This window comes from Arvicola amphibius, chromosome 11 (genome assembly GCF_903992535.2).
Source record: "Arvicola amphibius chromosome 11, mArvAmp1.2, whole genome shotgun sequence".
Lineage (NCBI taxonomy): Eukaryota > Metazoa > Chordata > Mammalia > Rodentia > Cricetidae > Arvicola > Arvicola amphibius.
Genome location: NC_052057.2, coordinates 121882911 through 121906924, shown reverse-complemented (window position 1 = coordinate 121906924; position 24014 = coordinate 121882911). Strand labels below are relative to the sequence as shown.

The 24014-nt window shown below is 40.7% G+C and overlaps 1 protein-coding gene across 2 annotated transcripts in view; it reads left to right on the top strand.

Annotated features, from left to right (window-relative positions):
- Ripk2 (receptor interacting serine/threonine kinase 2) overlaps positions 1-23378 on the top strand; it is a 29232-nt gene extending 5854 nt beyond the window's left edge. Inside the window, exons 3-11 of one of the 2 annotated variants that reach the window (XM_038348332.2) lie at positions 1933-2088; positions 7113-7270; positions 10350-10399; positions 11073-11234; positions 14891-14976; positions 18519-18605; positions 19817-19910; positions 21852-22013; positions 22860-23378. In XM_038348332.2, the coding sequence (XP_038204260.1) occupies positions 1933-2088; positions 7113-7270; positions 10350-10399; positions 11073-11234; positions 14891-14976; positions 18519-18605; positions 19817-19910; positions 21852-22013; positions 22860-23197 (1293 nt within the window). In that variant the 3' untranslated portion in view covers positions 23198-23378. Of the gene's footprint in view, positions 1-1932; positions 2089-7112; positions 7271-10349; positions 10400-11072; positions 11235-14890; positions 14977-18518; positions 18606-19816; positions 19911-21809; positions 22014-22859 lie in introns of both variants that reach the window. The other variant, XM_038348331.2, reaches the window with a different exon arrangement.
- The last annotated feature ends 636 nt before the right edge of the window (positions 23379-24014 follow it).

The window sequence follows — 24014 nt, the reverse complement described above, 5'->3', positions numbered from 1 at the left end:
GGGCACCACTGCCAGCCACTCATGGGGTGACTTCCTCTTTGTTTCAGAGTACATCGCATTCTCTCATGACTTGCGGCCATCTGAAACAAAGACGGGCTGAAGTAACTGGGGTCAGTCTGTCCAGGTTTGTGTGCCTGCCCCAGCAATCAAGGGACCAGGAGTCTATACAGCTCAATCTCTTTTCCGTTGTTTGAGAAATGAAGTTTAAGCAGAAATCCTTCCACATCCTTATTGATACTGTGGCACCCAGATTTGGAGCCCGCTGGAAATTCTGTAGCCTCCCCTCTAGGGATATTCCTAGGCTTAGATGTGACCGTAGCGATAGAGCGAGTGGCCACTCTACCCTTGACTCCATGAGGGAAAGCCCCTGTGTGACAATGCCATTCACAGGCCCCATAGTGACTTTAAACTTCATAATACTTTGAAAAGTTGACTCGCTACAGACCGACAAAAGAGTCACTCACTCCAAGGTCCTGAGCTGGACGTGTTTCCCGGGAGTTAACGATCCACGCTAGTGTTACGTATTTCTTTTGGTTTCCTTAGTATGATGCCCTCAAAAATATGCCAGTTACTCACCCACAGCATCAGAAAAGATCACTGAATAAAATGGAAATGTAAACAGCCTAGAATATTGTGAACCATCCCTCCCAAATTGATCACTGAAATGTAAGCAGACAGTTTCAGAAAGAATCCTAAGGCAATTTTGGAACTTCAAAAAAAGTGACTTTTACATAGAGTTTTGGAAAATGAACCCTGGGTTTTGGGCCTGTTGAGCCATTGTCACCTTTTTCAAAGTGTCTGGATTTTCTAAGTGTGCACATTCTCCTGAGAAACTGGTTTAACGTTTATGTTCAGAAAACATTTGTAGAAATTCAGATGGATATGTGTTTAAAAACAAAAAGTGATCTTTATTCCTCAAGACGAGAATTCCCAAAGGCTAATGTTTCAAGAGTTAATATAGAAAAATTTCGTAATTGAAAGTACGAGGTGTAGGTCAGTGACACGGGCACTCGCCACACCACAGTGCCAGCCTGGTGAGCTGAGCTTGACCCTGTGGAAAGGTGGGGGAGGAGCTGACTTCACAGAGTCCTCTGCCTTCCACACTCACACCCAGGCGCGTGTGCCCCACCCCATCACATTGTGTGCCCATCCACACACACATACAGACATAATAACAGACTTTTTCAGGAGTGAGACACTTCAAATCAATATAATAACTCTCACTGATGTAGAGATTACAATGATAATTGTAGTTTTAAATTAATAAAAAAAAGTTAAAATTTCAAATGAATAGTTTGGTATGTCAAATTATTATTTTTTCTGTATGAACGTGTGCTTATGGGTATAAGTTATTCGCTGAAGCCACAGACATGAGGAGTGGGTGGAGTGTAAATATATGTGTCTGACCTTGTATGCATACAAATAACTGAGTGATGGCGGAGCGATCAGACACTTAAAAGAAACTCCACGCTAGCTCAGAACTGAGAGGTAGATAGTTACTTATCTAGGGGGAAAACTCACAAATCAGAATTCTCCGCTTGGCCGGCTAAATGACACAATCCAAAAGGAGCAGCCAGCCTGGAATGGAGCAAGGGGAACCAGAGAGAAAAAGGGACATGCCCTAGTAGGAGGGCCACTACAAGCTGTAATACTTCCTACAGCAACTGAGAGCTGTACCAACTGCAGGACGAGGCAGTAATACCATGCAATTGCATGGCCAATATAAAAAGAAATACCACAGCTGTAGTTATTATTAACATCTCTAAAAATTAAAGTAAAATACAAGACTATCAAACAATATCAATTGGTACTGTTATAAAATTGAGCATGTGTTTTATCTTAGTTTATAATCTATTTCCTCATGAAATTCTTAACTTTTAACTGTTAGATTAAGGTAGTAGTTTTTGTTTTGTGTCTTTCATCCTTACAAAGAAAACGGAGTATCCTGAAGTTGCATGGCCGTTGAGATTCCGCATCCTGCATGAAATCGCCCTTGGTGTGAATTACCTGCACAATATGAATCCCCCTCTCCTTCATCACGACTTGAAGACTCAGAATATCTTGTTGGATAATGAATTTCATGTCAAGGTAACTACTTTGGGGGAAAAAAAAAAAAACCTTTCTCTGGGTCTTTGTTCTTAATAATTCTGAAAAATCCTTTAGTAGCATCTTCAGCACCACCTCCCATGAGGCTTGGGGCTGGGAAACCCAGCTGGATGCATGAAGGAATGAAGCCTCTCAGGCTGTGAAGATCCTGGGGGAGGAAGCTCCAGCTCCTGGCTTTTGAATATGCTGCCAACATTTGCACTGGGACCAGGGGGAGGCTTTGCCACTCGGTGGTCTGGGGCATTCGGTCCTTGGCATGGCCTGACCAGTGTCAGCAGTGTCCACTCCGTCAGGGTGTCCTGGGCTCTCCGCACCGGCCCCTTTCTCGCAGTGGTTCAGTTATTCCTTGTTTGTGTGATGCAGAGTCTCACTATATATCTTTGGCTGTCCCAGAACTCACAGAAGTCCTCCTGTCTCTCTGCCTTCTGAGTGCTGGGATTAAAGGTGTGTGTGGCCACACCTAGCTTAAGGCTCAGTTATTCTTAAACTTTAGATATAGAATTTGCTACAAAATAGCAACTCACTGTGTTTCTTAATTAAAATTGTCAAAATATTTTATTTTCTATTTTGAAATTAGTGTTAGAGTCATAGGATGTTATGAAGATAGTGCAGGGTGGCTCCATGTTCCCTTTACCCATTTCCCTGCATAATTAGATGCAGCCTTCAGATCGGAAACTGGACAGGAATGGGTGATTCTGAGCAGTTTCTCATACGCCTCCGTGCCACCCATAGAGCCTTTCCAGTGAAAAGCCTCTTGAATGAGCCCATTTTCTAATTGGGTTGTTCATTTTTACCACTCAATTTTAAGAACCCTGTATATATTTTAAATGTGAGTCCTTCATCAGTTAATAATTTTCAGATATTTCCTTTCAAATACTTCTCCACAACTTATGTTGTCATCCATGTGTTTGTGTTTGTACTAACTCATGGAGAACGTGTGTCCTAGTGTGCACATGTGTGTGTAATCGTTGGCTACACTGGCTGGCCAGTGACGGGAATCCTCCTGTCTCCAGTTCTTCAGTGCTCGAATCACATCCTGCCACGCCTGGAGGCCTTGTGAGTTCTGAGCCGCCAGGCTCGGGTTATGTCATGTCTGCCCAGCAGTGCTCTACCACTGAGCCGGTTCCTAGGCCATTTTTATCCTTTTAACAAAGCCTGCTGCCAAGAAAAAAATTCTTTGCTGAAGTCCCGTTTATCACACTTGTCCCTTAAGTCATGTTCTTGCTATCACTGGTAAGCCCTGCTCCCTAACTCGAGGTAGCAACAGCTTTCCTCTGTGTCACCTCCTAAGGTTTCTTAGTATTATGCTTAGTGTTATATTGAAGTATTGCAAATTTTGATCCTTAGACAACTAAACAAAATACGTCTGACATAATCTGATGAATGCAGAGTTGAATCAAAGTATGATTTTTGTAGTCCTAAGTACTTAGTAATAAGTTTCTTGGCCAGGCATGGTAGGTGAATGCTGCCTGTAATTCCAGCAGTTGTGAGGAGCAGGCGGGGGATCAAGAGTTCAAGGCCAGCTTGGGTTACATAGCAAGTTGGAGGCCAATCTGAATGCATGAGACCCTGTCCCCAAGAAAAGAGGAAAAAGAAAGGGCTTTAGTAATTAACAGTTGCCACAGGCAGTCATGCTTCAGAAAGTGAACTGCCAGCCGGACGGCCCAGAGGCTGCTTTGGATGTTTTGATGTCATCCTTGGCATTTTTCATGTGTCATCATTTAAGCGTCCTCTCCTTATGTGAACTTACTAGAATTCCTTTGTCCAGTATCAGGTGTGGTCTTGTTTGGGAATTAGACTTGAGCCTCCCTTGATGGAGCAACACAGAACCTCCTGACCACGAGGACCAGCTCTTTTGTTAACTGTACTTTTGGGAAGTCATCCTTCAGCTCTTTAGGCATGTTCTGGTAGGAACCATTGTTCTTCCTCCTCAAGACTCCTAGAGGAGCCCTTGCGGGGCTGCTCTTCCCAAGGTGCTCATGGTTTGGGCCATCACACAGCCAGTCTTTGTACCTTGTGCCACCTAGTGCTCCTCTGTGTCCTGCTGTATCCTGTACCCTATGCTTCCCCACGATACTTCTCACCAACTGGCATGACTTTCTTCATTACCATGATTAATTTGATGGCGTGACTGCCTGGTCACACCTATTTCCTCTTCTTGTGAAAGAGTCTCGTGCAGCCCAGACCGGCTGGTCAGTTAGACTGAAGTTACATGGAGAAAACAGTTTAGCCCAGATTCTTACCTGCTACATGCCTAGCACATGCCTAGCACATGCCGTACCGAAGCACCCCGTAATTAAAGTGAGCAAAGGAGTTAATTTCAGATCTTCTGCATGTAATAAAAATGCATCTCCTCAGTTAATAGTCAAGTATGTTACTGTGTGAGTAGAGAGGTATATCTTATAGACGCTTCTAGAAACTCCTAGCTTGGTGATGCAGTAGCAAAGCTACCAAAGAAATCTGTTGTTTTTTTTTTTATTATTATTCTATTATTTGTGGGATGCCTCTGTTATGTGCAGTATGAAATTGAGCACTGGTGTTTTGTTTTGTTGTTTTTTCAAGACAGGGTTTCTCTGTGTAGCCCCGGCTGTCCCGGAATTCTATCTGTAGACCAGGATGGCCGTGAACTCAGAGGTCCACCTGCCTCTACCTCCCTAGTGCTAGGATTAAAGGTGTGCGCCACCACCTGGATAATACTGATCTTTGTAATTTGATTCTTGCTGACTTCTGTATTTTCCAGTCACTTTTAAAGTTTCCCTTTCGATAACTTAAGGTACCCCTTTACAAATTCCTTAAAGGCTATTTAATCAGGGTTAGGAATAGCCTCTAAATAGGTTGTAGACTTTGCAAAGTCAACACTTTTTCCCTTCTTTAGAACTCATATCGACATGACGTTTTAAATGTTTTTGTTTTCAATTATAAACACTTTGTATACATGTAAGTGGAATACACTAGGCTGATTCAGTGCATGCATACATTAGTAATGGTGACTAGCTCATGTGTGACTCTCAATGGAGAGTGTGTCATGTGACAAGATGCTCTTCTGAATAATTCCCTAGAAAGACTAGTTTGATGAGTTACCTCAGCACACTTCTGTTGGCTGCTTTATCCCCAGCTACAGATGAGAAATGTAGACACAGAGAAAGTAAACAACTTCCTCGGGGTTATACAACCGATTAAATGGTAAAATTACACTGTAAATTGAAGAGCTCAACTCCAGAACCCAGTGTTCGAAACTGAAGTTTCATTACCTTCACAGCTAGCCAGGCCTGACTTTGTCTCCTCTTGGTCTTTTCATGGTTGCTGTCTCGTAAGCTTACAGGAAATGTGTGAAAAGTTTGTGCAATCTGTGTCTGATGGTCTGGGATCCGCAATCTTTATCTCATTCATCTCAACACAGATAATAAAGTAATTCTTTTGTAAAAAAAAATGCAAAAACACAAGATATAAATACTCAAAATACCAGTTATCCTGAATGAACCCCATCCTACTTTGTCAGTTTCTTCAGTGTGTATTGTAATGGTAAAAGTAAAAAGCTGCAGATTCCCGAGTGGTGGTGGTGGGCATTGGACACGAGACCACGGCAGGCCAGAAAGGCAGCCTCCCCAGGCAGGGAGCCATGCTATGAGAGCCAATGGGTCCTGGCAGGGAGCCTAGGCAGTGAGCTGCATGGTGGGTGAGAGACTGAGATAGAGAGGCACACCGTGCAGAGTGATAGTTACTTAGTAAAGAAGGAGAGAAGGGGAAAGAGCGGAGAGAGGCTGACAAAGATGAGGGGGGAGAAAGAGGGAGGAGAGGAGCAGCAACTACCTCTTTGGGAGAGAGACAGGAAGGGCTCAGACTGGAAGCAGAAGGAAGATCCACCTGCCTTAGCAGTGGGGATGGAGGAGCGGGTGGGGCTTGTCTCTTAAAGGGACAGGACAGACCATTACATGTATTATAAGTCTAAGTAATTTAGATGTCTTTATAAAGTTTTCCCATACTCCTTTGCCCACTAAGTAACATTTCTGGTCTTACATTTTACCTTTTATTTTTAAAAAGTAAGAAACCTTTTAAACATTAAGAAAGTTATATAACCTATATAAATTACAAGAGAAAGAAAGCTGTAAAGGACATACTGAAAACAAAGAATGCTTACCATTGGTCAGTTCTTTAGTTGTGCATTCTTGTAGGGGCACACAGTGTGATACGTGCCATCCAAAATGGCTCTTAGTAGTGAGGAAAAAGCATATAGTGGTGACTTCTTACTATTGTAACATTTTACTTATTTTGAAATCTAATTTGACACTAATTTTAGAACAAGAATAATACCATGTAAACTTGCCCTGGCAAACTGTCTTGTTCCTTCTTCAGAACCCATGGGATGGAAGGAGGGAACTGGCTCCTGACGCTGTTTTCTGACCTCCCCAGCCACACCCTTACACACCCATGCACAAATGAATAAATTTAGGAAACAGAATTTTTGTTTGTTTGGTTGGTTTTGGGTTTGGTTTTGGAGATAGGGTTTCTTTGTAGCTTTGGAGCCACTCCCTCTGTAGACCAGACTGGCCTCAAACTCTGCCCCCGAGTGCTGGGATTAAAGGCACGCATGACCACCCTGCACAAAAAGAATTCTTAAAGACCATTTGTAAGCAACGTTCAGTCTATTGTATGGCTTATGAGGAGAAATGTTGGTGGTGGGGGATTGGAAAACACAGCCTACCCTAAAGCTTCATTCCACAAAAACAATATTCAGTATGTATATTCAGATCCCTAAACAATTAGTTTCCATTAAAAATGTGTGATATTCTGTTACAAACCTTATCAGTGTATAATCATCTAGAGTTATTGGGCATAGCATTATGGTGTGTAATTTGTTAAGAGACTGTGGAATGTTAACAGTATATAGCTTTTCTTGAGATTGATAGCCATCATAAATGCAGTATATGAAAACAAAGACAGTTAACTCTTGGATGTTTTAAAGTAAAAAAGATCTAAAATTTTAATTCATCTCTTTCCTCTTACAGATTGCAGATTTTGGTTTATCAAAATGGCGCATGATGTCGCTCTCTCAATCACGAAGTAGCAAATCTGCCCCCGAAGGAGGAACAATCATCTATATGCCGCCTGAGAACTATGAACCTGGACAGAAGTCGAGGGCCAGCGTGAAGCACGACATATACAGGTACCGGGATTGCTTTAGTTTTATCAGAAAAGTAAGATTAAGCAGCCAGATTTTCCAACTACATTTTATAATGAGATTTTCTCCTTATAACTTATGATGGAATTAAATTAGAGGCCACAATGGTTGATATTTTTCAAATTAAACATTTTTCTTTAAGTGATTTCAGCATTGTTTAAAGATATGAAGGTGTATATTTTGTCCTGTGAATGCGTAAAAATGCTCGTAGGTTTTTAGTGCCTTGGGAAAGCATGGAGAACAGTAGTCCATAACCTCTAGTCATGGTTACTTATACACTACTCAGTTTTAAGAGAAGTAAGCAAACTGTTAAACCTACTAAAGGTGTTTTTATTTAAATCATCCCTTATGTTTATATATGGATCCTTTATACAGCAAATTAACATGTTTAATATAATTATGGCTTCATGTTTCATTTGCAGCTAGTTATAACCTCACAGTGCAGTAATAAGCATAATTTATTGTTTTTAATATTGTTTCTTTGACCAGAGAAAAGGGGGATTATAATTTATTATGCACAGAATTCGAGTATGGGCACTTTTACCTCGTGAGCAATTCACATCTGTCTCTAACCTGCCAAGGAATGTAAAACCAGGCTTCCTACATTTATTTTAAATACCTTCTATAGCGCTTTTAAACAACTTTTGCTAACTTTCATAAATTAACAGTAAAGATGAAGCTGCTTTTGGTGGTAAATGATATGTCTTGACTAGAAAATCACATCATCAGCTGATCTACAGCTTCTGTCAAGAAAGGACTTTTTTACATTTCTTCTTCAGTCCGTGGCAGCCAGTTCATGTCAGTGAGAACCTGGTTCAAATACCCTTCACTTTCCTATTATTGTGTGAAAAGAATGTTTCTTCTGTTGTCCCCTGGTAGCCTTTGTTCATTGACATGAGGTGCCCAGTAAGGAGGAACAGAAGGGATTTGCTTCTGCTACATAAAGACTACATAGACCAGCTGGTCTGATTCTATAAAGAAAGACCGATTGGCTTGGTTTGGCTTGGCGTGGCTTGGTTTGGTTTGGTTTGGCTTGGCTTGGCTTGATTTGGTTTGGTTTGATTTGGTTATTTTCCTGGATTGAGAGGTGCTGTGGTTTCTGTCATGGTGTCTATTTAAATGCTGAACTGCACTGACTGGTTTGCAAGTGTTAAACCAACCTTGCATACCTGAGATGGAACCAGCTTGGTGAAGGTATATGATCTACTTAATGCATTTTTTAATTTGATCTGCAAGAATTTTATTGAGTTTTTGCATGCATGTTCATTGAGGAAGTTGGACGATAGTTTTCTTTCTCTGTTGTGTCTTTATCCAGTTTTGCTATCAGTTCAGTGCTGGCTTCATGGAATGGGTTTGATAGGTGTCACTTTCCTTTTCATTTATAAAACAGTTGCAAGAACACTGGCATTGCCTCTTTTTTAAACGCCTGATAGAAAGCCAGGCCTGGTGGTGTATGTCTTTAATCCCAGCACTCAAGAGGTAAAAGCAGGTGGACCTCTGTGAGTTCAGCCCAGCTTAGTCAATAGGGTGAGTTTCAGGACAGCCAGGGCTACATAGACGGTCTGTCCCAAAAAATCAAAAACCTTGACAGAGTTTGATGTTGAATCTATCTATTCCTGAGATTTTCCTTGTTAGGAGACTTTACTATGATATGTCATTGCTAGTGTGTGTGTGTGTTTGTGTTTGTGTTTATTTGTTTGTATGTATGTATATGTGTGTGTATTTGTGTATGTGTGTCTTGATTTAATTTTGGTGGTAATATATATCTAAGAATTTACTGTTTCTCCTGGATTATCCAAGTTTTTTTTAATGAGTTTTCTAAGTCCTCCCTAATGAGTCTTTGAATTTTATTGGAAACAGAAAGGTAGACTCCCTTTTTCATCTCTGATTTTATTAATTTGGCCCTTCTTTTAGCTATTCAGCTATTCAGCTAAAAGTTTGTCTGTCTTATTTATGTTTTTAAAGAACCAACTCTTATTGATTCTATGTGTAGTTCTCAGATGGAAAAGGTGGCTCAGCTCTTAAAGGGTAGACTCACAATGAAACATTTTATTTTTTGTCTCCATTTCATTAAGTTCTGCACTGATTTTTATTATTTCTTGCTGTCCAATGCTTTTGAGCTTGGATTGTTCTTGTTTTGTTTTATTTATTCATTTGTTTGCTTGTTTATTTTGTTGTTTTGTTTTTCGAGACATGGTTTCTCTGTGTAGTCCTGGCTCTCTGTCTGTACCCCAGGCTGGCCTCGAGTTTGGAGATCCACCTGCTCTGCCTCCAGAGTGCACACTACTGCCACCTGACTAGTTCACACATTTTATTTACTGCCTTGAGGTATTTCATTGGGTTATTTGAAATCTTTCTGATTTTTTAAAGCACTCATAGCTACAAGTGTTCCTCTTACAAGTACCTTGAAGTGTGTGTTTGTTTTCATTTGATACTAAGAACTTTTAAATTTCTTCTCTGACTCCCTGAAAGACTCAGTAGTAATTCAGGAGTTCATTTTTCAGTCTCCAAGTATTTGTATAGTTGGATAGTTTCTGTAGACTTTCTCTACATGTTTTGATGTATTTTCTTATCATTTATTTCAAATGTAAACTGTTCAGCTTAACTAGGTGGTTTGTAGCTGAAATGTAATGGTTGTCAAACTCTTTGCACTAGGAAAAGACTGTATTGAGACCAGGAAAAGTCAGAAGAATGGTACAATACTAGAAAAACTTCTTTTATTGCTCTTAGTTTTGTGTGAAAACTGGGGACATCTGATTAGAGGTTACATTTTATCTAGATGTTCAGAGTAACTTAAGTTATCACAAATATTATCCTGGTATGTAGCACTAAGCCATTTTTGTGGTAAACTTCATATTTTTAATTAAAATTAATTCCTTTTTAAAACAAAGGTTAATTCCCTTTTAGACATGCATGAATATTTACTTCCCTGACTATATATGGTGATTCCTCATAGAACATTTCATTACCTATCATCTTCAAAAATGGTTTAATTTTTAAATAATTTTACTCCAGTTTATTGTACAAAGTTCACTTATGATATATAACTTTTTAATTTAAACAGCTATGCAATTATCATGTGGGAAGTCTTATCAAGAAAGCAGCCTTTTGAAGGTACGTATGCCCTTGATTTCCTTATTCCAGAAGGCATTGAGGTGTTAGTACACATTCAGAGCTCCCTAAAGCTCGTCAGATTTTAAACATACCTGCTGTTCATTGTGTACCAAACCACACGGTCAAAACCTAACAGCTTTTCAGTTATGCATCTACTGCATGCTAAAATGTGCGCTAGATTAAGGATCAGTCGTGAAGAGTATACTTGACTTAAGGATGAGAATAATCTGAACTCTAGTTCTTTTGTGGTCAAGCCGCAAAATCTCAAGTTCTCACTTTTGTTGTTTTCAAAGTGAGATTTTAATTATTATTCCTTCTATAAATACCAACAAATGTTGAAAAATAATCTTTGTCTTCCCCAGATAAACTGGAGCTTTTTTTTTAATTTGTAGTATTGTGCCTGTTATGTAATGAATACTCTCAGCATTTCAGTGGCTCAGCAGATAACATCCATCTCTCATTCACATTAGCTCTCCCTGACTGCCCCTTGTTGGCTGTGCTCGGCTCTGCTCATGTCCCACGTGAGGCGCACAGGCCTGGCACTGGCTGGGAGATACATCCGCTTACAGAAAAGGGCATTATGAATTGGTCTGACACTTTAAGATTGCCTCACTTTTATGTGACTGGTGTTAGGAACATCTTCCCAGTTAATGAAATGTATTTGTTTTGACAGAGGTGACCAACCCTTTGCAGATCATGTACAGTGTGTCCCAGGGACGTCGGCCTGACACGAGCAAGGAGAGCCTGCCGCTTGATATTCCTCATCGCGGTCTCATGGTCTCTCTGATACAGAGCGGCTGGGCACAAAACCCAGATGAAAGGCCGTCTTTCTTGAGTGAGTGGACAGTTGTAATCTGGACCTTAAGTTATAGAAATTGTTAGTATACTATAACTATTCCTTGAAAAACTATACCAATCTGAAACTGTTCTACAAATTACTTTGCTCTTGTTATTCATTTTTATGTATTTATATGTAGGTAATTGCTTCTAAAGATCTGAGAATTCCTAACAGAAAGTGAAATTGTTTGGTAGGGGTAGCATTCCGTTCACTTAGTGAACACCTGCTCGTGCTGTCTCCTCACTGGGTGAGCACAGAGAGCAGAGAAGAAGAAAACAACATCTCGGCTTAACATTCTCCTGGAGAAAGCACTGAGAAAACGAGTAGAAACATACGACACAGGTCACCACACAGGTCATGGAGTCAGTCCTGTAAGGAAGCACATGCAGCCATAGCACAGAGAGAGTGGGGGGAGGGGCTGCCTGACACCTGAAACAGAGCACATCCTCCACAGACTACGGAGAGAGTCGCTCCAGCAAAGCAAGCATCCAGAGTCAAGATTCTGAGACTAGAAGAGGAAAGTGTTTTGTGTTTTCAAGGAATAAAGAGACAGCCCACGTCGCTAGAGCATACTGAACCAAGATTATGGTAAATACATCCTAGAGAGCAAAGGAGCAGGTGCTCACCATGCTCAGAGCTGGTTCCAAGCACAGTGACCAGCCATTCTGACAGTCTCTTCTGGAGACAGTGTGATCTAATTTAAGTTCAGGTCAGAATCCCTCGTGACTTCTGTGTGGGAAAGTGACTAGGAGAGGCCAGAGAAGAACAAAAAAGCAGTTAGGAAACTCCCTCAGTAATTGTCTAGTTAAGGTGATAATTCTGGTCAGAGAAAAATTACTCAGAATTAAGATACATTTCGGAGGAAGAACGATCAGGCCTCTGAATGTAAACAGGAGAAAATCTTAAGACCTCGGTTAGGCAGAGTTCTTAGATTCGAATCCAAAGAATCTAAAATTTTTTCACTAAATAAATAAATGTGGAGCTTGAAGTTTAAAATAATTAGAACTCACTTGGGAGGCAGAGGCAGACGGATCTCTGTGAGTTCAAGGCCAGCCTGGTCTACAAGAGCTAGTTCCAGGACAGGCTCAAAAAAAAAAAAAAAAAAAAAGCCACAGAGAAACTCTGTCTTGAAAAACCAAAAAAAAAAAATAATAATAATAATAATAATTAGAACTTTGTACTCTAAGTCCCAGGCCAAGGAGCTGGTGCAGGGGAGAAACTGTGTTCCATACAAGCCTGAGGACTCTCAACACCCATATTATATGTCCCATGTGCAATGCTGGTATGCAGCCTGCCTGTAATCCCAGCACTTGGGAGGTGGGAATGGGGTTCCCAGAACAAGCTGACTAGCTAGACTCGCCAAAAGTGGAGAGCTCTGAGTTCAAGGGAGAGACCCAGCCTCTGTATATAAGGTGTAGAGCAACCAAGATAGCTAGTGTGAACTGCTGGACTTCGCAGTCCACATACATGCAAACAGTATGTTTACATCCCACACACACACTTGCAGAAGTAAGTAAACTACTAAAATATGGAAGGACAAAATGCAGATGGTGGGAATATATTTCCATATCATGTATCTATTGAAAGAACTTGTATGTGGAAATAAAAAGAATTCTGACTAACTCAATAACAAGACAAATAATAAATTTTAAAAATTGGAGATTAGAGTTTCATCAAAGAAAATATACAATTGATGAAAAAGCATATAAAACTACTTTTTACATCACTAGGAAATACAAACAGTAAGATACCAATTGAAGCCCTATTAAAACAGCTACAGTAAGAAAGACAAATAATGACATATTGGTGTGATCGAAAGCAATGGAACCCTCAGGTATTGCTGATTGTGTATGCCTAATCATATAGGCATGCTTCATGTAACCAGCAAATAGAAGGAATTATAATTACTATTACTACTTTAACAACCATATAAACATTTTTATTGAAGGAAGAATCTAGGATTTATGATATAAAATCAAGCATCACTAGCTCACAAGTAATCTAGACTAGATGACCCTAGATGGAGAATTTAGCCTGACAGCAAAGAATAAAATATCCATATTAGACCTCTGAGGCATTTCTCAGAAATTGTGTAAAGGACCAAGAAAATAGCAAAGGAAGGAAACACACGGTGTGGTCTCGTATGTCTAGGAAGGAGCCAGGAGGAAAGGAGAGCGTGGCCAGTCATGTCTATCTGTCTGTAAGTAATGTGAGCAGGTCTCCAGCTGAGTGCAGCAGTAAGAGGCTAGAGCAGGAGACTCTGATGAACTCAGGAGTTTGAGGCCAACTTCAGTAATAAATATCCAAGTCCCTGATCTCAAAAAAAGAAGGAAAGATTTTTCTCACACTCATCATTGGTAACCCGTACAAATGTAACTTCTTCTTTTGAAAGATTTTTTTTTAGTTTTGTGTTCTGTATGTATCTGTGTGCATGTATGTACATGCGAGTACAAGTGTCTGCCGAGGCCAGAGGCCTTACATCTCTCTGGAACTGGAGTGGCAGGCAGTTGTAAACTGTCGGATGTGAGTTCTGGAAACCAAACTTGGGTGCAGAACAGTGTGTGCTCTTAACCCCTGAGCATCTCTTCAGCCCCACATACAGTTTCATAGAGATGCGAGAACAGAAACTGGTGCTCATGTGTGCAAAGTAGATGTACTAGACATGCAGACCAGGAGGACACTTCAGACTATCACGACTTTTACGTGCATTCTCTCCCTCCCTCCCTCTCGTGTGTGTGAGTGTGTGTGTGTGTGTGTATGTATGTATGTATGATGTGTACAAAGTAGATGTACTAGACGTGCAGACCAGGAGGACACTTCAGACTTTACATGTGTTCTCTCCCTCCCTCCCTCTCGTGTGTGTGTGTGTGTGTGTGTGTGTGTGTGTGTGTGTACAAGCATCCATCAGTGATCTGTGGGCAACTTTCGAGACTTGATTCTTTCCTTCCTCCGTGATGCTGGGATCAGCTAAGGCAGCCAGGCTTGCAAAGCAAGCGCCTTTACCCGCTGACCTCTTGCTGGCCCAGCTGTACAAATTCTTTACACGTTGTGTCTTGTCAGACTCAAGTCCATTAGCAGATATGCGGCTTGACTGTCCTCCCCTACTCCTAGACTGTGACTTTGCGTTTTTTTTTTCTTAAGAATAACTTTTCTCTAGAGTACAATTTTAAAAATTGTTTTTGGAAGTCCATTGTCAGGTTTTTATGAATCTTATTTTTGATGTCATATCTAAGAAATTTTCCTAACTCAAGGTTTTGAATATTTTCTCCTGTTTCTATTTAAGTGATGTATGGTGTATGGTAAGAGTATAAATGACCTGTTTTTCTGTGGTTATCTAAATGTCTGAGTATAGTTTATTTTGAATGACTGTCCTTGCCTTGTGGAATTTAAGGCCCTTTTCTGAAAGTTAGCTTACCAGAATTGTAAGGGATCGTTTTTAGGCTACTGACTCTGCTCCATTGATGCCAGAGCATCCGTTGATGCTCTGTTTATGCCAGCAATAAGAACTCCTACAATTGGATGTCATCACGTTAGTGAAGGATTGACATGGAGCCTTAGAAGATAAATGCTAACATTTCAGTTTATTTATTAGAAGCAACGTGAACTTAAAATTGTTGAGCTTTGTTTTATTGTTTTGTTTTTTTCTTATTTAGAATGTTTAATAGAACTTGAACCAGTTCTAAGGACGTTTGAAGACATAACTTTTCTTGAAGCTGTTATTCAGTTAAAAAAAACAAAGGTAAATCTTTTGACATTTCGTAACTTAGAATTGTAAACAGCTGTATGTCACTCATGTTTTTAATTTAGTTTTCCAGACACAGGCTAGAGTTTGGAGGTGGGAAAATTGGCAAGGGCCATGATTACTACCTTTTCTTTGTCACCAGAGGGTAATCGCACTTCATTCTAATGGGCCAACTTCAGACGTAACAATTTCAGAACTTTCGGCACATCAAACGTGAGCTTAGAATGTGTACTGAAGGCCCTGTGTACAACAGACCGCCTGCGTCACTCACCGCTGGTGAATGTCATATGTGTTGGTCTGTATTTACTTCTGCTAAGTGTTAGTACCTGCAGAAGATGAGTTCTTGCTCTTCCTTAATGTACTTGACTTTTTCTGAGATTTATTGTCAAGTAAAGCAGTAGCATTTATGCTCCAGTTGAGCCCCCAAATTGTACTTCTGTTGCTTGCTTTTTACTTTGTTTTCTCACTCAAATACTTCGCGTTGCAGAGACAGAACTGTCAGTGACGTTCATGGGAATGACCAAGGGCAGCTGTGTAGTTCGTGTACCCTCGTGGATCAGCTCTGCTGAGGATTTACACAGCAGCCGTAGCTCCTTAGAGCACAGCGAGCGTAGGCTCACACTCGCTAGGTCTCACTGAGTTGCACTTTAGATGCGATAGAAACTGCCAGCTAGCCAACCTCTTGGACGATGAACAAGCACTCTGCAGTTCCTTGTTGACTGAGTTTGCTTTCCCCTCCAGGTTTTCTGGGCCTCCTAGCCTAACTTATCATGTAGAGATTAGTATGTAAAAGAAAGTCACTCATCATCAAAATTAAGATTTATCATACAATATTAGATTCCAAGTTTTAGAAGGATCTGAAAATGAATTCTTTAAATTCGTTTCATAACTTCTCCTATTCCCCCATTTAGGGGTAGGATACAGCCTTTTCCAGAGATACCAATGTCAATACTAACGTCTGAGACTGCTGCCTTTGGTCTTACCTTTCCTTTTCCTATTTTCTCCTTACAAGTTTCTCTTCTTCTCATCTCTTTCTAAGCAAACCTAGAGTAGGGACCTGGTGGTACCATCCTGTAATCCCATCTACTTGGGTAGGCTAAGAGAGGAGGATTGCAGAGTCAAGGTGTGCCTGGGCTACAGTGTGAGCTCAACGCCAGCAAGGGTAAGCTAGCTTTACCTGTCTCAAAATAGAAAATAAGAGGAGGGAGGGGACTTAGGGGTATAGTTCCGTGGTAGATCATTAAACATAAAAAACAAAACAAAAAAAGAAGAAATGGGAAAGGAGGAAAATACAAAGGCCTGTTGTCTTGGTTATGAAGAGAAAGAGAACCATCCCACATCCTTTTTGTCTCCAGTCTGTTAAACACTAGGATCCTGTATATGCGATTTAATGTTTAGAAGTTTATCTTCCTAAGTGAAGTGTGTGTTTTCAGATAGTTTAGTAAGCCCAAGATGGATTTGTCATTGTTATTATGTCATAGTATTATTTTCATATGAAGTTGTAGTTGGGGGTGTTTGGAATTCTAGTTTCTTCAGCTGAGATTATTGCAGTCTGGATGTTAGTAACTTCCACAATACCCACACAAACAGTGACAGTAGCAATGGAATAGAAATGTAAGAGCCAAGCATGGTGGTGTGTGCCTCTAGTCCCAGCTCCTCTAGGGGTAGAGGCAGCAGAATTGAGTTTGAAGCCAGGCCGGACTGAGAAACATGAGCAACATAATGAGATCCTGTCTTATACAAACACACACATACACATCTCATATTTCTCTATTTAGAATGGCTTGCCTTTGCGTTTTCTGTACTTTTAAATTCTCTTAACCAGCTCTTATCTATTTGAATTTTTCCAAGTAAATGTTTCTTGAAAAATAAAAGCTGAACCCAAAAAGTTTTCTATAATACTTTCTTATATTTATTCTTTGGAAATGATTCACTAGTCCATAAATAATTTGAATTATCATATCATATATATTAGTTATAAAAATAAGGTATCATTAATAAAAACAATATTATAATTTATTATAAAATTTATTATAATTTATTATAATAAAACAATGTTATAAATGTTTCAGGAAAACTTTACATAACAGATATAGCCAAAAAATAACTTGAAGATTCATGTAAAATTGTATGTACATCAGGTGTGGTGGAGCATGTCTTTAATACCAGTACTCAGGTGGCAGAGGCAGGTGGACTCTGAGTTCAATAACAAAATCCAGGTCCTCAAGGTTACATGGTCTAAACACATACACTGACTGAACTAGCAAACATTCACGAGTGATGGACTAGGTCCGTTATGTACGTAGCTGGATATGAGTCTTTCCTCTGACTGCAGCAGGAAGTGGTAAAGGGGACAATGGAGAGCTGGGGGCAGAACCCACTGGTTTCTAAAGTTCTGAAGAACAATTACTATTATTCTGGTATTGAGAAGAAAAATAGATGTAGCCATCTGTGGTAGTCCAGAAGCTGAGGCAGGTGGATTGCTGTGATTTTGAAGCCAGCATGGTCTGCATGGACTGCAGGGTGATATTCTCTCTCAAGTGGGTTGAGGCAGGGGCTAGACTCCCAAGTCTGTTTTTAAATGAGTTAGTCGTGGTGACAGCTTGTCTAATCTTAGTTTATGGAGCCAAAAGTGAGTCACTTTAGTATAAACTTACAGTACTTAGATAAACAAATCACCTGCCTAGCAGCTCTCTTTTGCTGAATACCTGTGAATAAGCTTAGAGCCGTTTTGCATGCATTACTTCTAATTCTCCTTACAGTAACCCTGCAAAATGGGTAGCCTTATCTCATAGAAAAATAGCAAAAACTAATGTTAAGTTTCATCGCCCACCCCATGCACATGCAAGCAACCCTAATTAAACTCAGTGGGCTGTTTGTTTGTTTTGGTGATTATTTAAGACAGGAAAGTGGGGCAGAGGACAGGATGAGAGGTAGAGCTCTAAAGGGGACAAGATGAGAGGTAGAGCTCTAAAGGGGGCATGCGCGACATAAGAGAGGGGATGGAGAGGTGGCTGTGACCCCAAAGCATTATATATATTCGGGGTCACATAGATACAAATCCTGAGGCTCTGAAGTTGGTCATGACCCCCCATTCCATAGTAATACACTACCAGCTTTGTATTGTCCCTGCCTTGGCTTCTTATGGTACGATAACGACAGCCACAGGACGAGAGCATAGTGCTCGGAACAACTATGGATAGATAGAACACACAGAAAATTAAGTACCTGTGTTTAACCAAATGCTTTATTATCTTAATCTTCAAACAATCCTGTTTTCAGGACTTTACAGATGGAGCTGCGAGACACTTGAGGGATAATATTTACTGACATCAGCCAGCTGATACGGGGCAGGATGGAAAGCCTGTTCCCTAAGCATCTTTTGCTGGACACCGTCACTACTTAATTAAGTTACAGATTCTCAAATGATTTAGATTTTGTTTCCATTGATTTTTTTGTGTAAAAAGAAAACATGTGAAGTGGATTGTATATACTTCTGTGATTCCTAACTAAAGCACCCATGCGTGTGTTCACTTCAGATACAGAGTGCCTCCAGTACTATTCACCTCTGTGATAAGAAAAAGGATTTATCGTTGAACCTTCCTGCAAACCATCCTCCACAAGAGGTACAAATATATATCTGTTATTCATACCAAACTGAATGTGAGAAGAATATAAAGTACCGTAGTCTAAGCCCCTTTTCTATATGTGGGAAGCTAACGTCCAGGGAGTGTTTATACTTTGTTAGGGAGCCATGACAGTCTCTAACCTGAACTCCCAGTCTGTCCTACACGATGCTCTAGGGTAGTGAACAAGTAAACCATCAGTGATCATTGCTCCACTGTTCATACCTCAGCCACCTCATAGTAAGCCATAACAGAAGTTTCTGTTGTTCTCCAAGAGGTTTTCTCTAACTGATCATTTTATGAATCATTTAAGATTAGATTATGTGTCCCCTTTAAAGGTTCATAAAAGTAATAGTACATTCAGAAGATCATGTAAGCACAACACATAGAGGGGTTTTACATTTGTTTATACAGTGTGTGCATATGTGTTATGTGTCCGATTCAAAGGATAGCTTGCAGAAATCATTCTCTCCTTTGCTGTGTGGTTCCCAAAGATCAAATTGAGGTCATCCTCTTGGCAGAAGCCCCTTTCCCCACTGAAACACCTCCCTGGTCCAAATACATAATTTCAAAACCACTTTTATATAAACTATCTAATTTGATCCTTGAATATATGCTAATTTTTGATGGAACCTAAAGGCTACAGTGTTTCATTGCATTGTTGAAGGGCAGTGAGCAATTCCATGGCAGAGATGGGAGTGAAGATCTCTGATTTTTTTCCGAGGGTTTTCCATCCAATCGGGCTGAGAGAACCTAAGAACAAGCATTTGCTCTAAATCAGTAGACATCCATGAGTTTCTGGTTCACCATTATGGCCACTGAACAGATCCACTGAATTCTGTAGGGTCTATAGTTATTTCCAGAACATAACTATTGCCCCATCCCTTCTACTTAAGATGGTTTTAAAAAATTAAATTTAGAGGTTGGGGATATAGCTCGATAGAGCACTCACTTAGCATGTGTAAGGCCCTAGGTTTGATCCCTAGTAGAGATGGAGGTGAGAAAGAAATTGAGTGTATTTGTGATGGTTTTCTGTTATTTCTTTGGTTCTGTAAACTATAATTTATGGTGGTTCTGGGTCTTTGTTTTTAATAAGCCAAAGACAAGTACAGCCTAGAAGCCTTAGCTATATAACTTTAAAGATGATACCTTTCCACAAACGTTTATGTAGACAGCTCTTCTCAACCTGCCGGTCCTCTCTCTTGTTTCAGGAATCATGTGGATCCTCTCTGCTCTCCAGAAACACTGGCTCTCCTGGAACCTCCCGGTCCCTGTCAGCTCCTCAAGACAAAGATTTTTTGTCTGGTATGCCAGTTTCCCAATCAGTATCGTTAGCAACTTTTCCACTTCCTTTCAAGGCCATATCGTTAGCAACCAGTGGTGTGCATGGAACACACTTCATTTGCATTCATGCTCCGCTTTCTTTGTAAGTGACAGGTCTGTACACATGGAGGTAGCAGTGGGATGATGGACAGGTACCTGTGTGTTAAAGGCAGTCTGTGATCACAATGGAAAGGGTTTCTTTCTTAATATCACAAGAAAAGAGATAAATGTTTCTAAATTACCATTTTATATAACTACAGGGAACAAGATGCATTCTTTACAAAGTCCATTTAATAGCTGTGTGAGGGAGCTAGTCTTGGTTTTATAGTTTCTGAACTCTGGATCGCACAGCAAGTAGCTAGCAGACCCAAGCCTTTCTCTTTCTTGATCTCAATGCTTCACATCACTCCACTGTCCGTGCCGCAGCCGCAGGAAGAGTTTATGTCTGGTTAGAAGCTGACCTCTTGTTAGGACAGATGGGCCCTCCATGGTAAAGACCACGAGTCCAGAAGCCCGGAAACAAACTAGCAGTGGGTAATTTAGCTTGTCTGGTAAATGGAGTGAATAAGAAGAGATAAAATATGAGGGGGATCACAGTCATATCTAGACTGCCAAGGGGCTGGACAGATGGCTCGGTGGTAAAGACATTTATTGGTCTTTCCAAGGACTTGAGTTCGATTCCCAACACCCACACAGTATCTCAGAAGTGTCACAACTCCAGTTCCAGAGTTATCCTATCCTGGCCTCCATAGGCACCAAGAATGCACAGTGCACAGTCATATTTGTAGAACGAAATACTTATACCAATTTTTAAAAAAAGCAGTAAAGAAAAAAATAATTTCTGTACTCCGCTAAGGTAATTTAGACTTTTAAGTTCAGTAGGTAATTCTTGAAGAAAGGTATAAAATAAGAATTTTTCTTTAGGAAGGCTCATCCTGTCGGGAACATATACGATATTTTGAAGTTATCTTTATTTATTGTTTGTATGTCTGTGAGGTGGGGCAGCACAGAGAGAGCCGCACAGGCCACAGTGCATATATGGAGGTCAGAAGGCAGCTTTGGGGAGTCAGGTATCTCCTTCCACTGTGGATTCTGGGAATCAGATTCTGGTGAAGCAAGGGCTTTGATGTGCTGAGGTGACTCCCCGATGCTTTATGACTTCTCATTTGAGGAGCTAAGAGACAACAGATAAAGCTGAGTCAAGTTGTTAAACTGGAAAACCACCACAGCTGCTAGAACAAAGAACCGAAATGGAGTTTAGAGTCAAGTCAGGTGATGATTATGGTTTTAATTTTTCTTATTTTATTTATTGTTTGTCTGAGAAGCCATCAGGACCTATTGGGGCGATGTGCAGAACGTTGGAGACACTGTGTTAATTACATGAACTTGAAGGACCAATAAATAGTTGGAACACTTAGATAGTTTTCTAGAGGAGAAAGGAGAAAACATGTCAAATTCAGACTTCTTACACTTAAAAGTCTGTGTATCTTACAGACCTAAGACAGTTTTAAACTGGAAAAGGAGGAATTCACGGGGCAGAAGTATCAGACTATGAGAAGAGAAATCTTAGGAGTTACAGTAATCAGGGCCAGCAAGCACTAACAGTAGTAAACACTCTTGGGTATAAATGCTTATTTCCCTAAAAAGGTTCGCAGAGCTGTGGGTCAAGTGCTTCCAGCCCAGCCTGCAGCCTAAACCTGGTCCTCAGGACTCACGTGGTATAAAGAGCGCTGATTCCCACAGGGTGTCCTCTGCCCTCCACACACACACAAGTAAATGTCATTGAAAACACTTAACATACGTTCAGCATTGGGTTTCTGAGGTAGCCACAGTCATGGAGCCCACCTTCTGTGCGACCCACCATTTGGTATTTTCCGCTAGGACTATCTGGTGAGTGCTCTACCCTAATCAAATGTCCTGTAGGAGGACCTCAGGACTGCTCTTCACTGAAGCTGCATCACTGCCCTGGGAGCCACAGCTGGGATGGCACCGTTTCTGCCTCACAAAGGGCAGCCGTCTGTGAGCACAGACCCACCCTGTGCTCTCTGGCTGTAATAAGTCCACTGCTGGCTGAGAAAAGTGCAGGTGAGTGTATGCTGCAAGACACTCTCAGATGCTGGCATTTCCCCTACAAGTGCACACACTGTACAATGAGCCTTCTTAGTGTTAAGTAGGAAAGCATCTCCAGCCTTACGCTGACTTGTCTTATTAGGGCCAGGTGTACTCCAGGCGTCTCTAACTGGGAAGTAAGTGTTAAGAGGAAGCATTACTTACTATGTTAGAAAAGGTGAAGCTATTTTTGCTTGTTAGATATGCAGGCATCCCTTATATTTGAAACAAAACATAAAGTCATTTTGACCTACAGCATAGCATATGAAAAATATGTGATTCTCCCAGGAAGGTAAATGGGAGATAAAGTGCAAGTCTCTAAATAATGCCTGGAAAAATAAGTATTTTTAAAAAAAATACTGTTTAATGCTGGCACAATCATACAAAAATGTGTGCTCTGCTTATTCATTTGTATGCAGAATAATACTCTGTTGCAGGGAGGCCACTTATTTCATTCCTGGCTGCTCAGCCCTGAAATAATCACACAGAAGCTGTATTAATTAAATCATCACTTGGCCCATTAGCTTTAGTTTCTTATTGGCTAACTCTTACATATTAATTTAACCCATTTCTCTTAATCTGTGTATGCCACGCATCTGTCTCCAGAAGGGCTACATGGCTTCTCTCTGACTCCGCCCTTCTTTCTCCCAGCATTCAGTTTAGTTTTCCCCACCTAGCTCTGTTCTACCCTATCAGGTCAAGCCAGTTTCTTTATTCATTAACCTATAAAAGCAACATAGACAGAAGGACCTCCCACGTCAATACTCATTACGTGTGTCTGCCCTCAACTTTATATGTTGTTCATGCTCTGCTCCTCTACAGAGCGCCTCCAGCCTGGTATAGCCCAGCAGTGGATCCAGAGCAAGAGGGAAGACATTGTGAGCCAGATGACTGAGGCCTGCCTTAACCAATCACTGGATGCCCTTCTGTCCCGGGACTTGATCATGAAGGAGGACTATGAACTCATTTGTACCAAACCAACAAGGACCTCAAAAGTCAGACAGTTACTAGACACCAGTGACATCCAAGGAGAAGAATTCGCCAGAGTTATAGTACAGAAGTTGAAAGACAACAAGCAAATGGGACTCCAGCCTTACCCCGAACTGCCTGTGGTTTCCAGAACACCAGCATCAAATTTCCTTCAAAATAAAAGCTTGTGAGTGAGTGTTTGAGAGGAAAGTCAGTTTACAAATGGTTATTTATATGTCTGTTACCTGGATAATATTTGTATAAATACATAAGTGTATTGGACGCTTCACTGAAGGTTTTTTGGAAGAGATGAGTATGTCTCCTTCCATGACATTGAAGTATTTTTTTAAATTAATATAAACTTTTGCATTATGCTGTGTAGTTCAGTTTTTTATGTCAGCTTCATTACTTGAACCTTTTTATGTAATAACTACGTTTTTCTTGGACATCACAATGCCTTAAGGTAAGCCTTTGTTTCTGACGGAAGACATTTCTAAACTCCCTTCCTCTGTAGCCTTCGGTGTTCCTCTAAAGTGCGTTTTGACTTTATGTAGCAGTGATACAATATTCCCACTCTGCGATCCCAAATTCAGATCCCCAAAGAGCTACTCCGTTTTTAAAGCTTATCCACAAAAATTTTAGAAGGTTGTTTCAAGGTACACAACATGTATAAAGAAGACCAAAACAATCGTTATTACCACTGGCCTTCCATCCCGCCTCTGCCTCCCCTCTGTCAGCAGAGTGAGCGGCCCAGTGTGCATTCTGACGCATCTGCTTTCTGCTCCTGTGTTGGGCACACGCTGGTTGAGTAGAGGCCGGTCCTGTTGCTGTTTTCCTTGTAGCGCAGCACTGGAGGGTCTCCCAGCTTAGACGCGTGTCTGACTCAGTCTGTTCAGCTCCCACACAACAGGCACGCTGCTCCAGTTTCTATTTTCCAACAGGCACACTGCTCCAGTTTCTATTTTCCAACAGGCACACTGCTCCAGTTTCTATTTTCTAAGCTTGTTC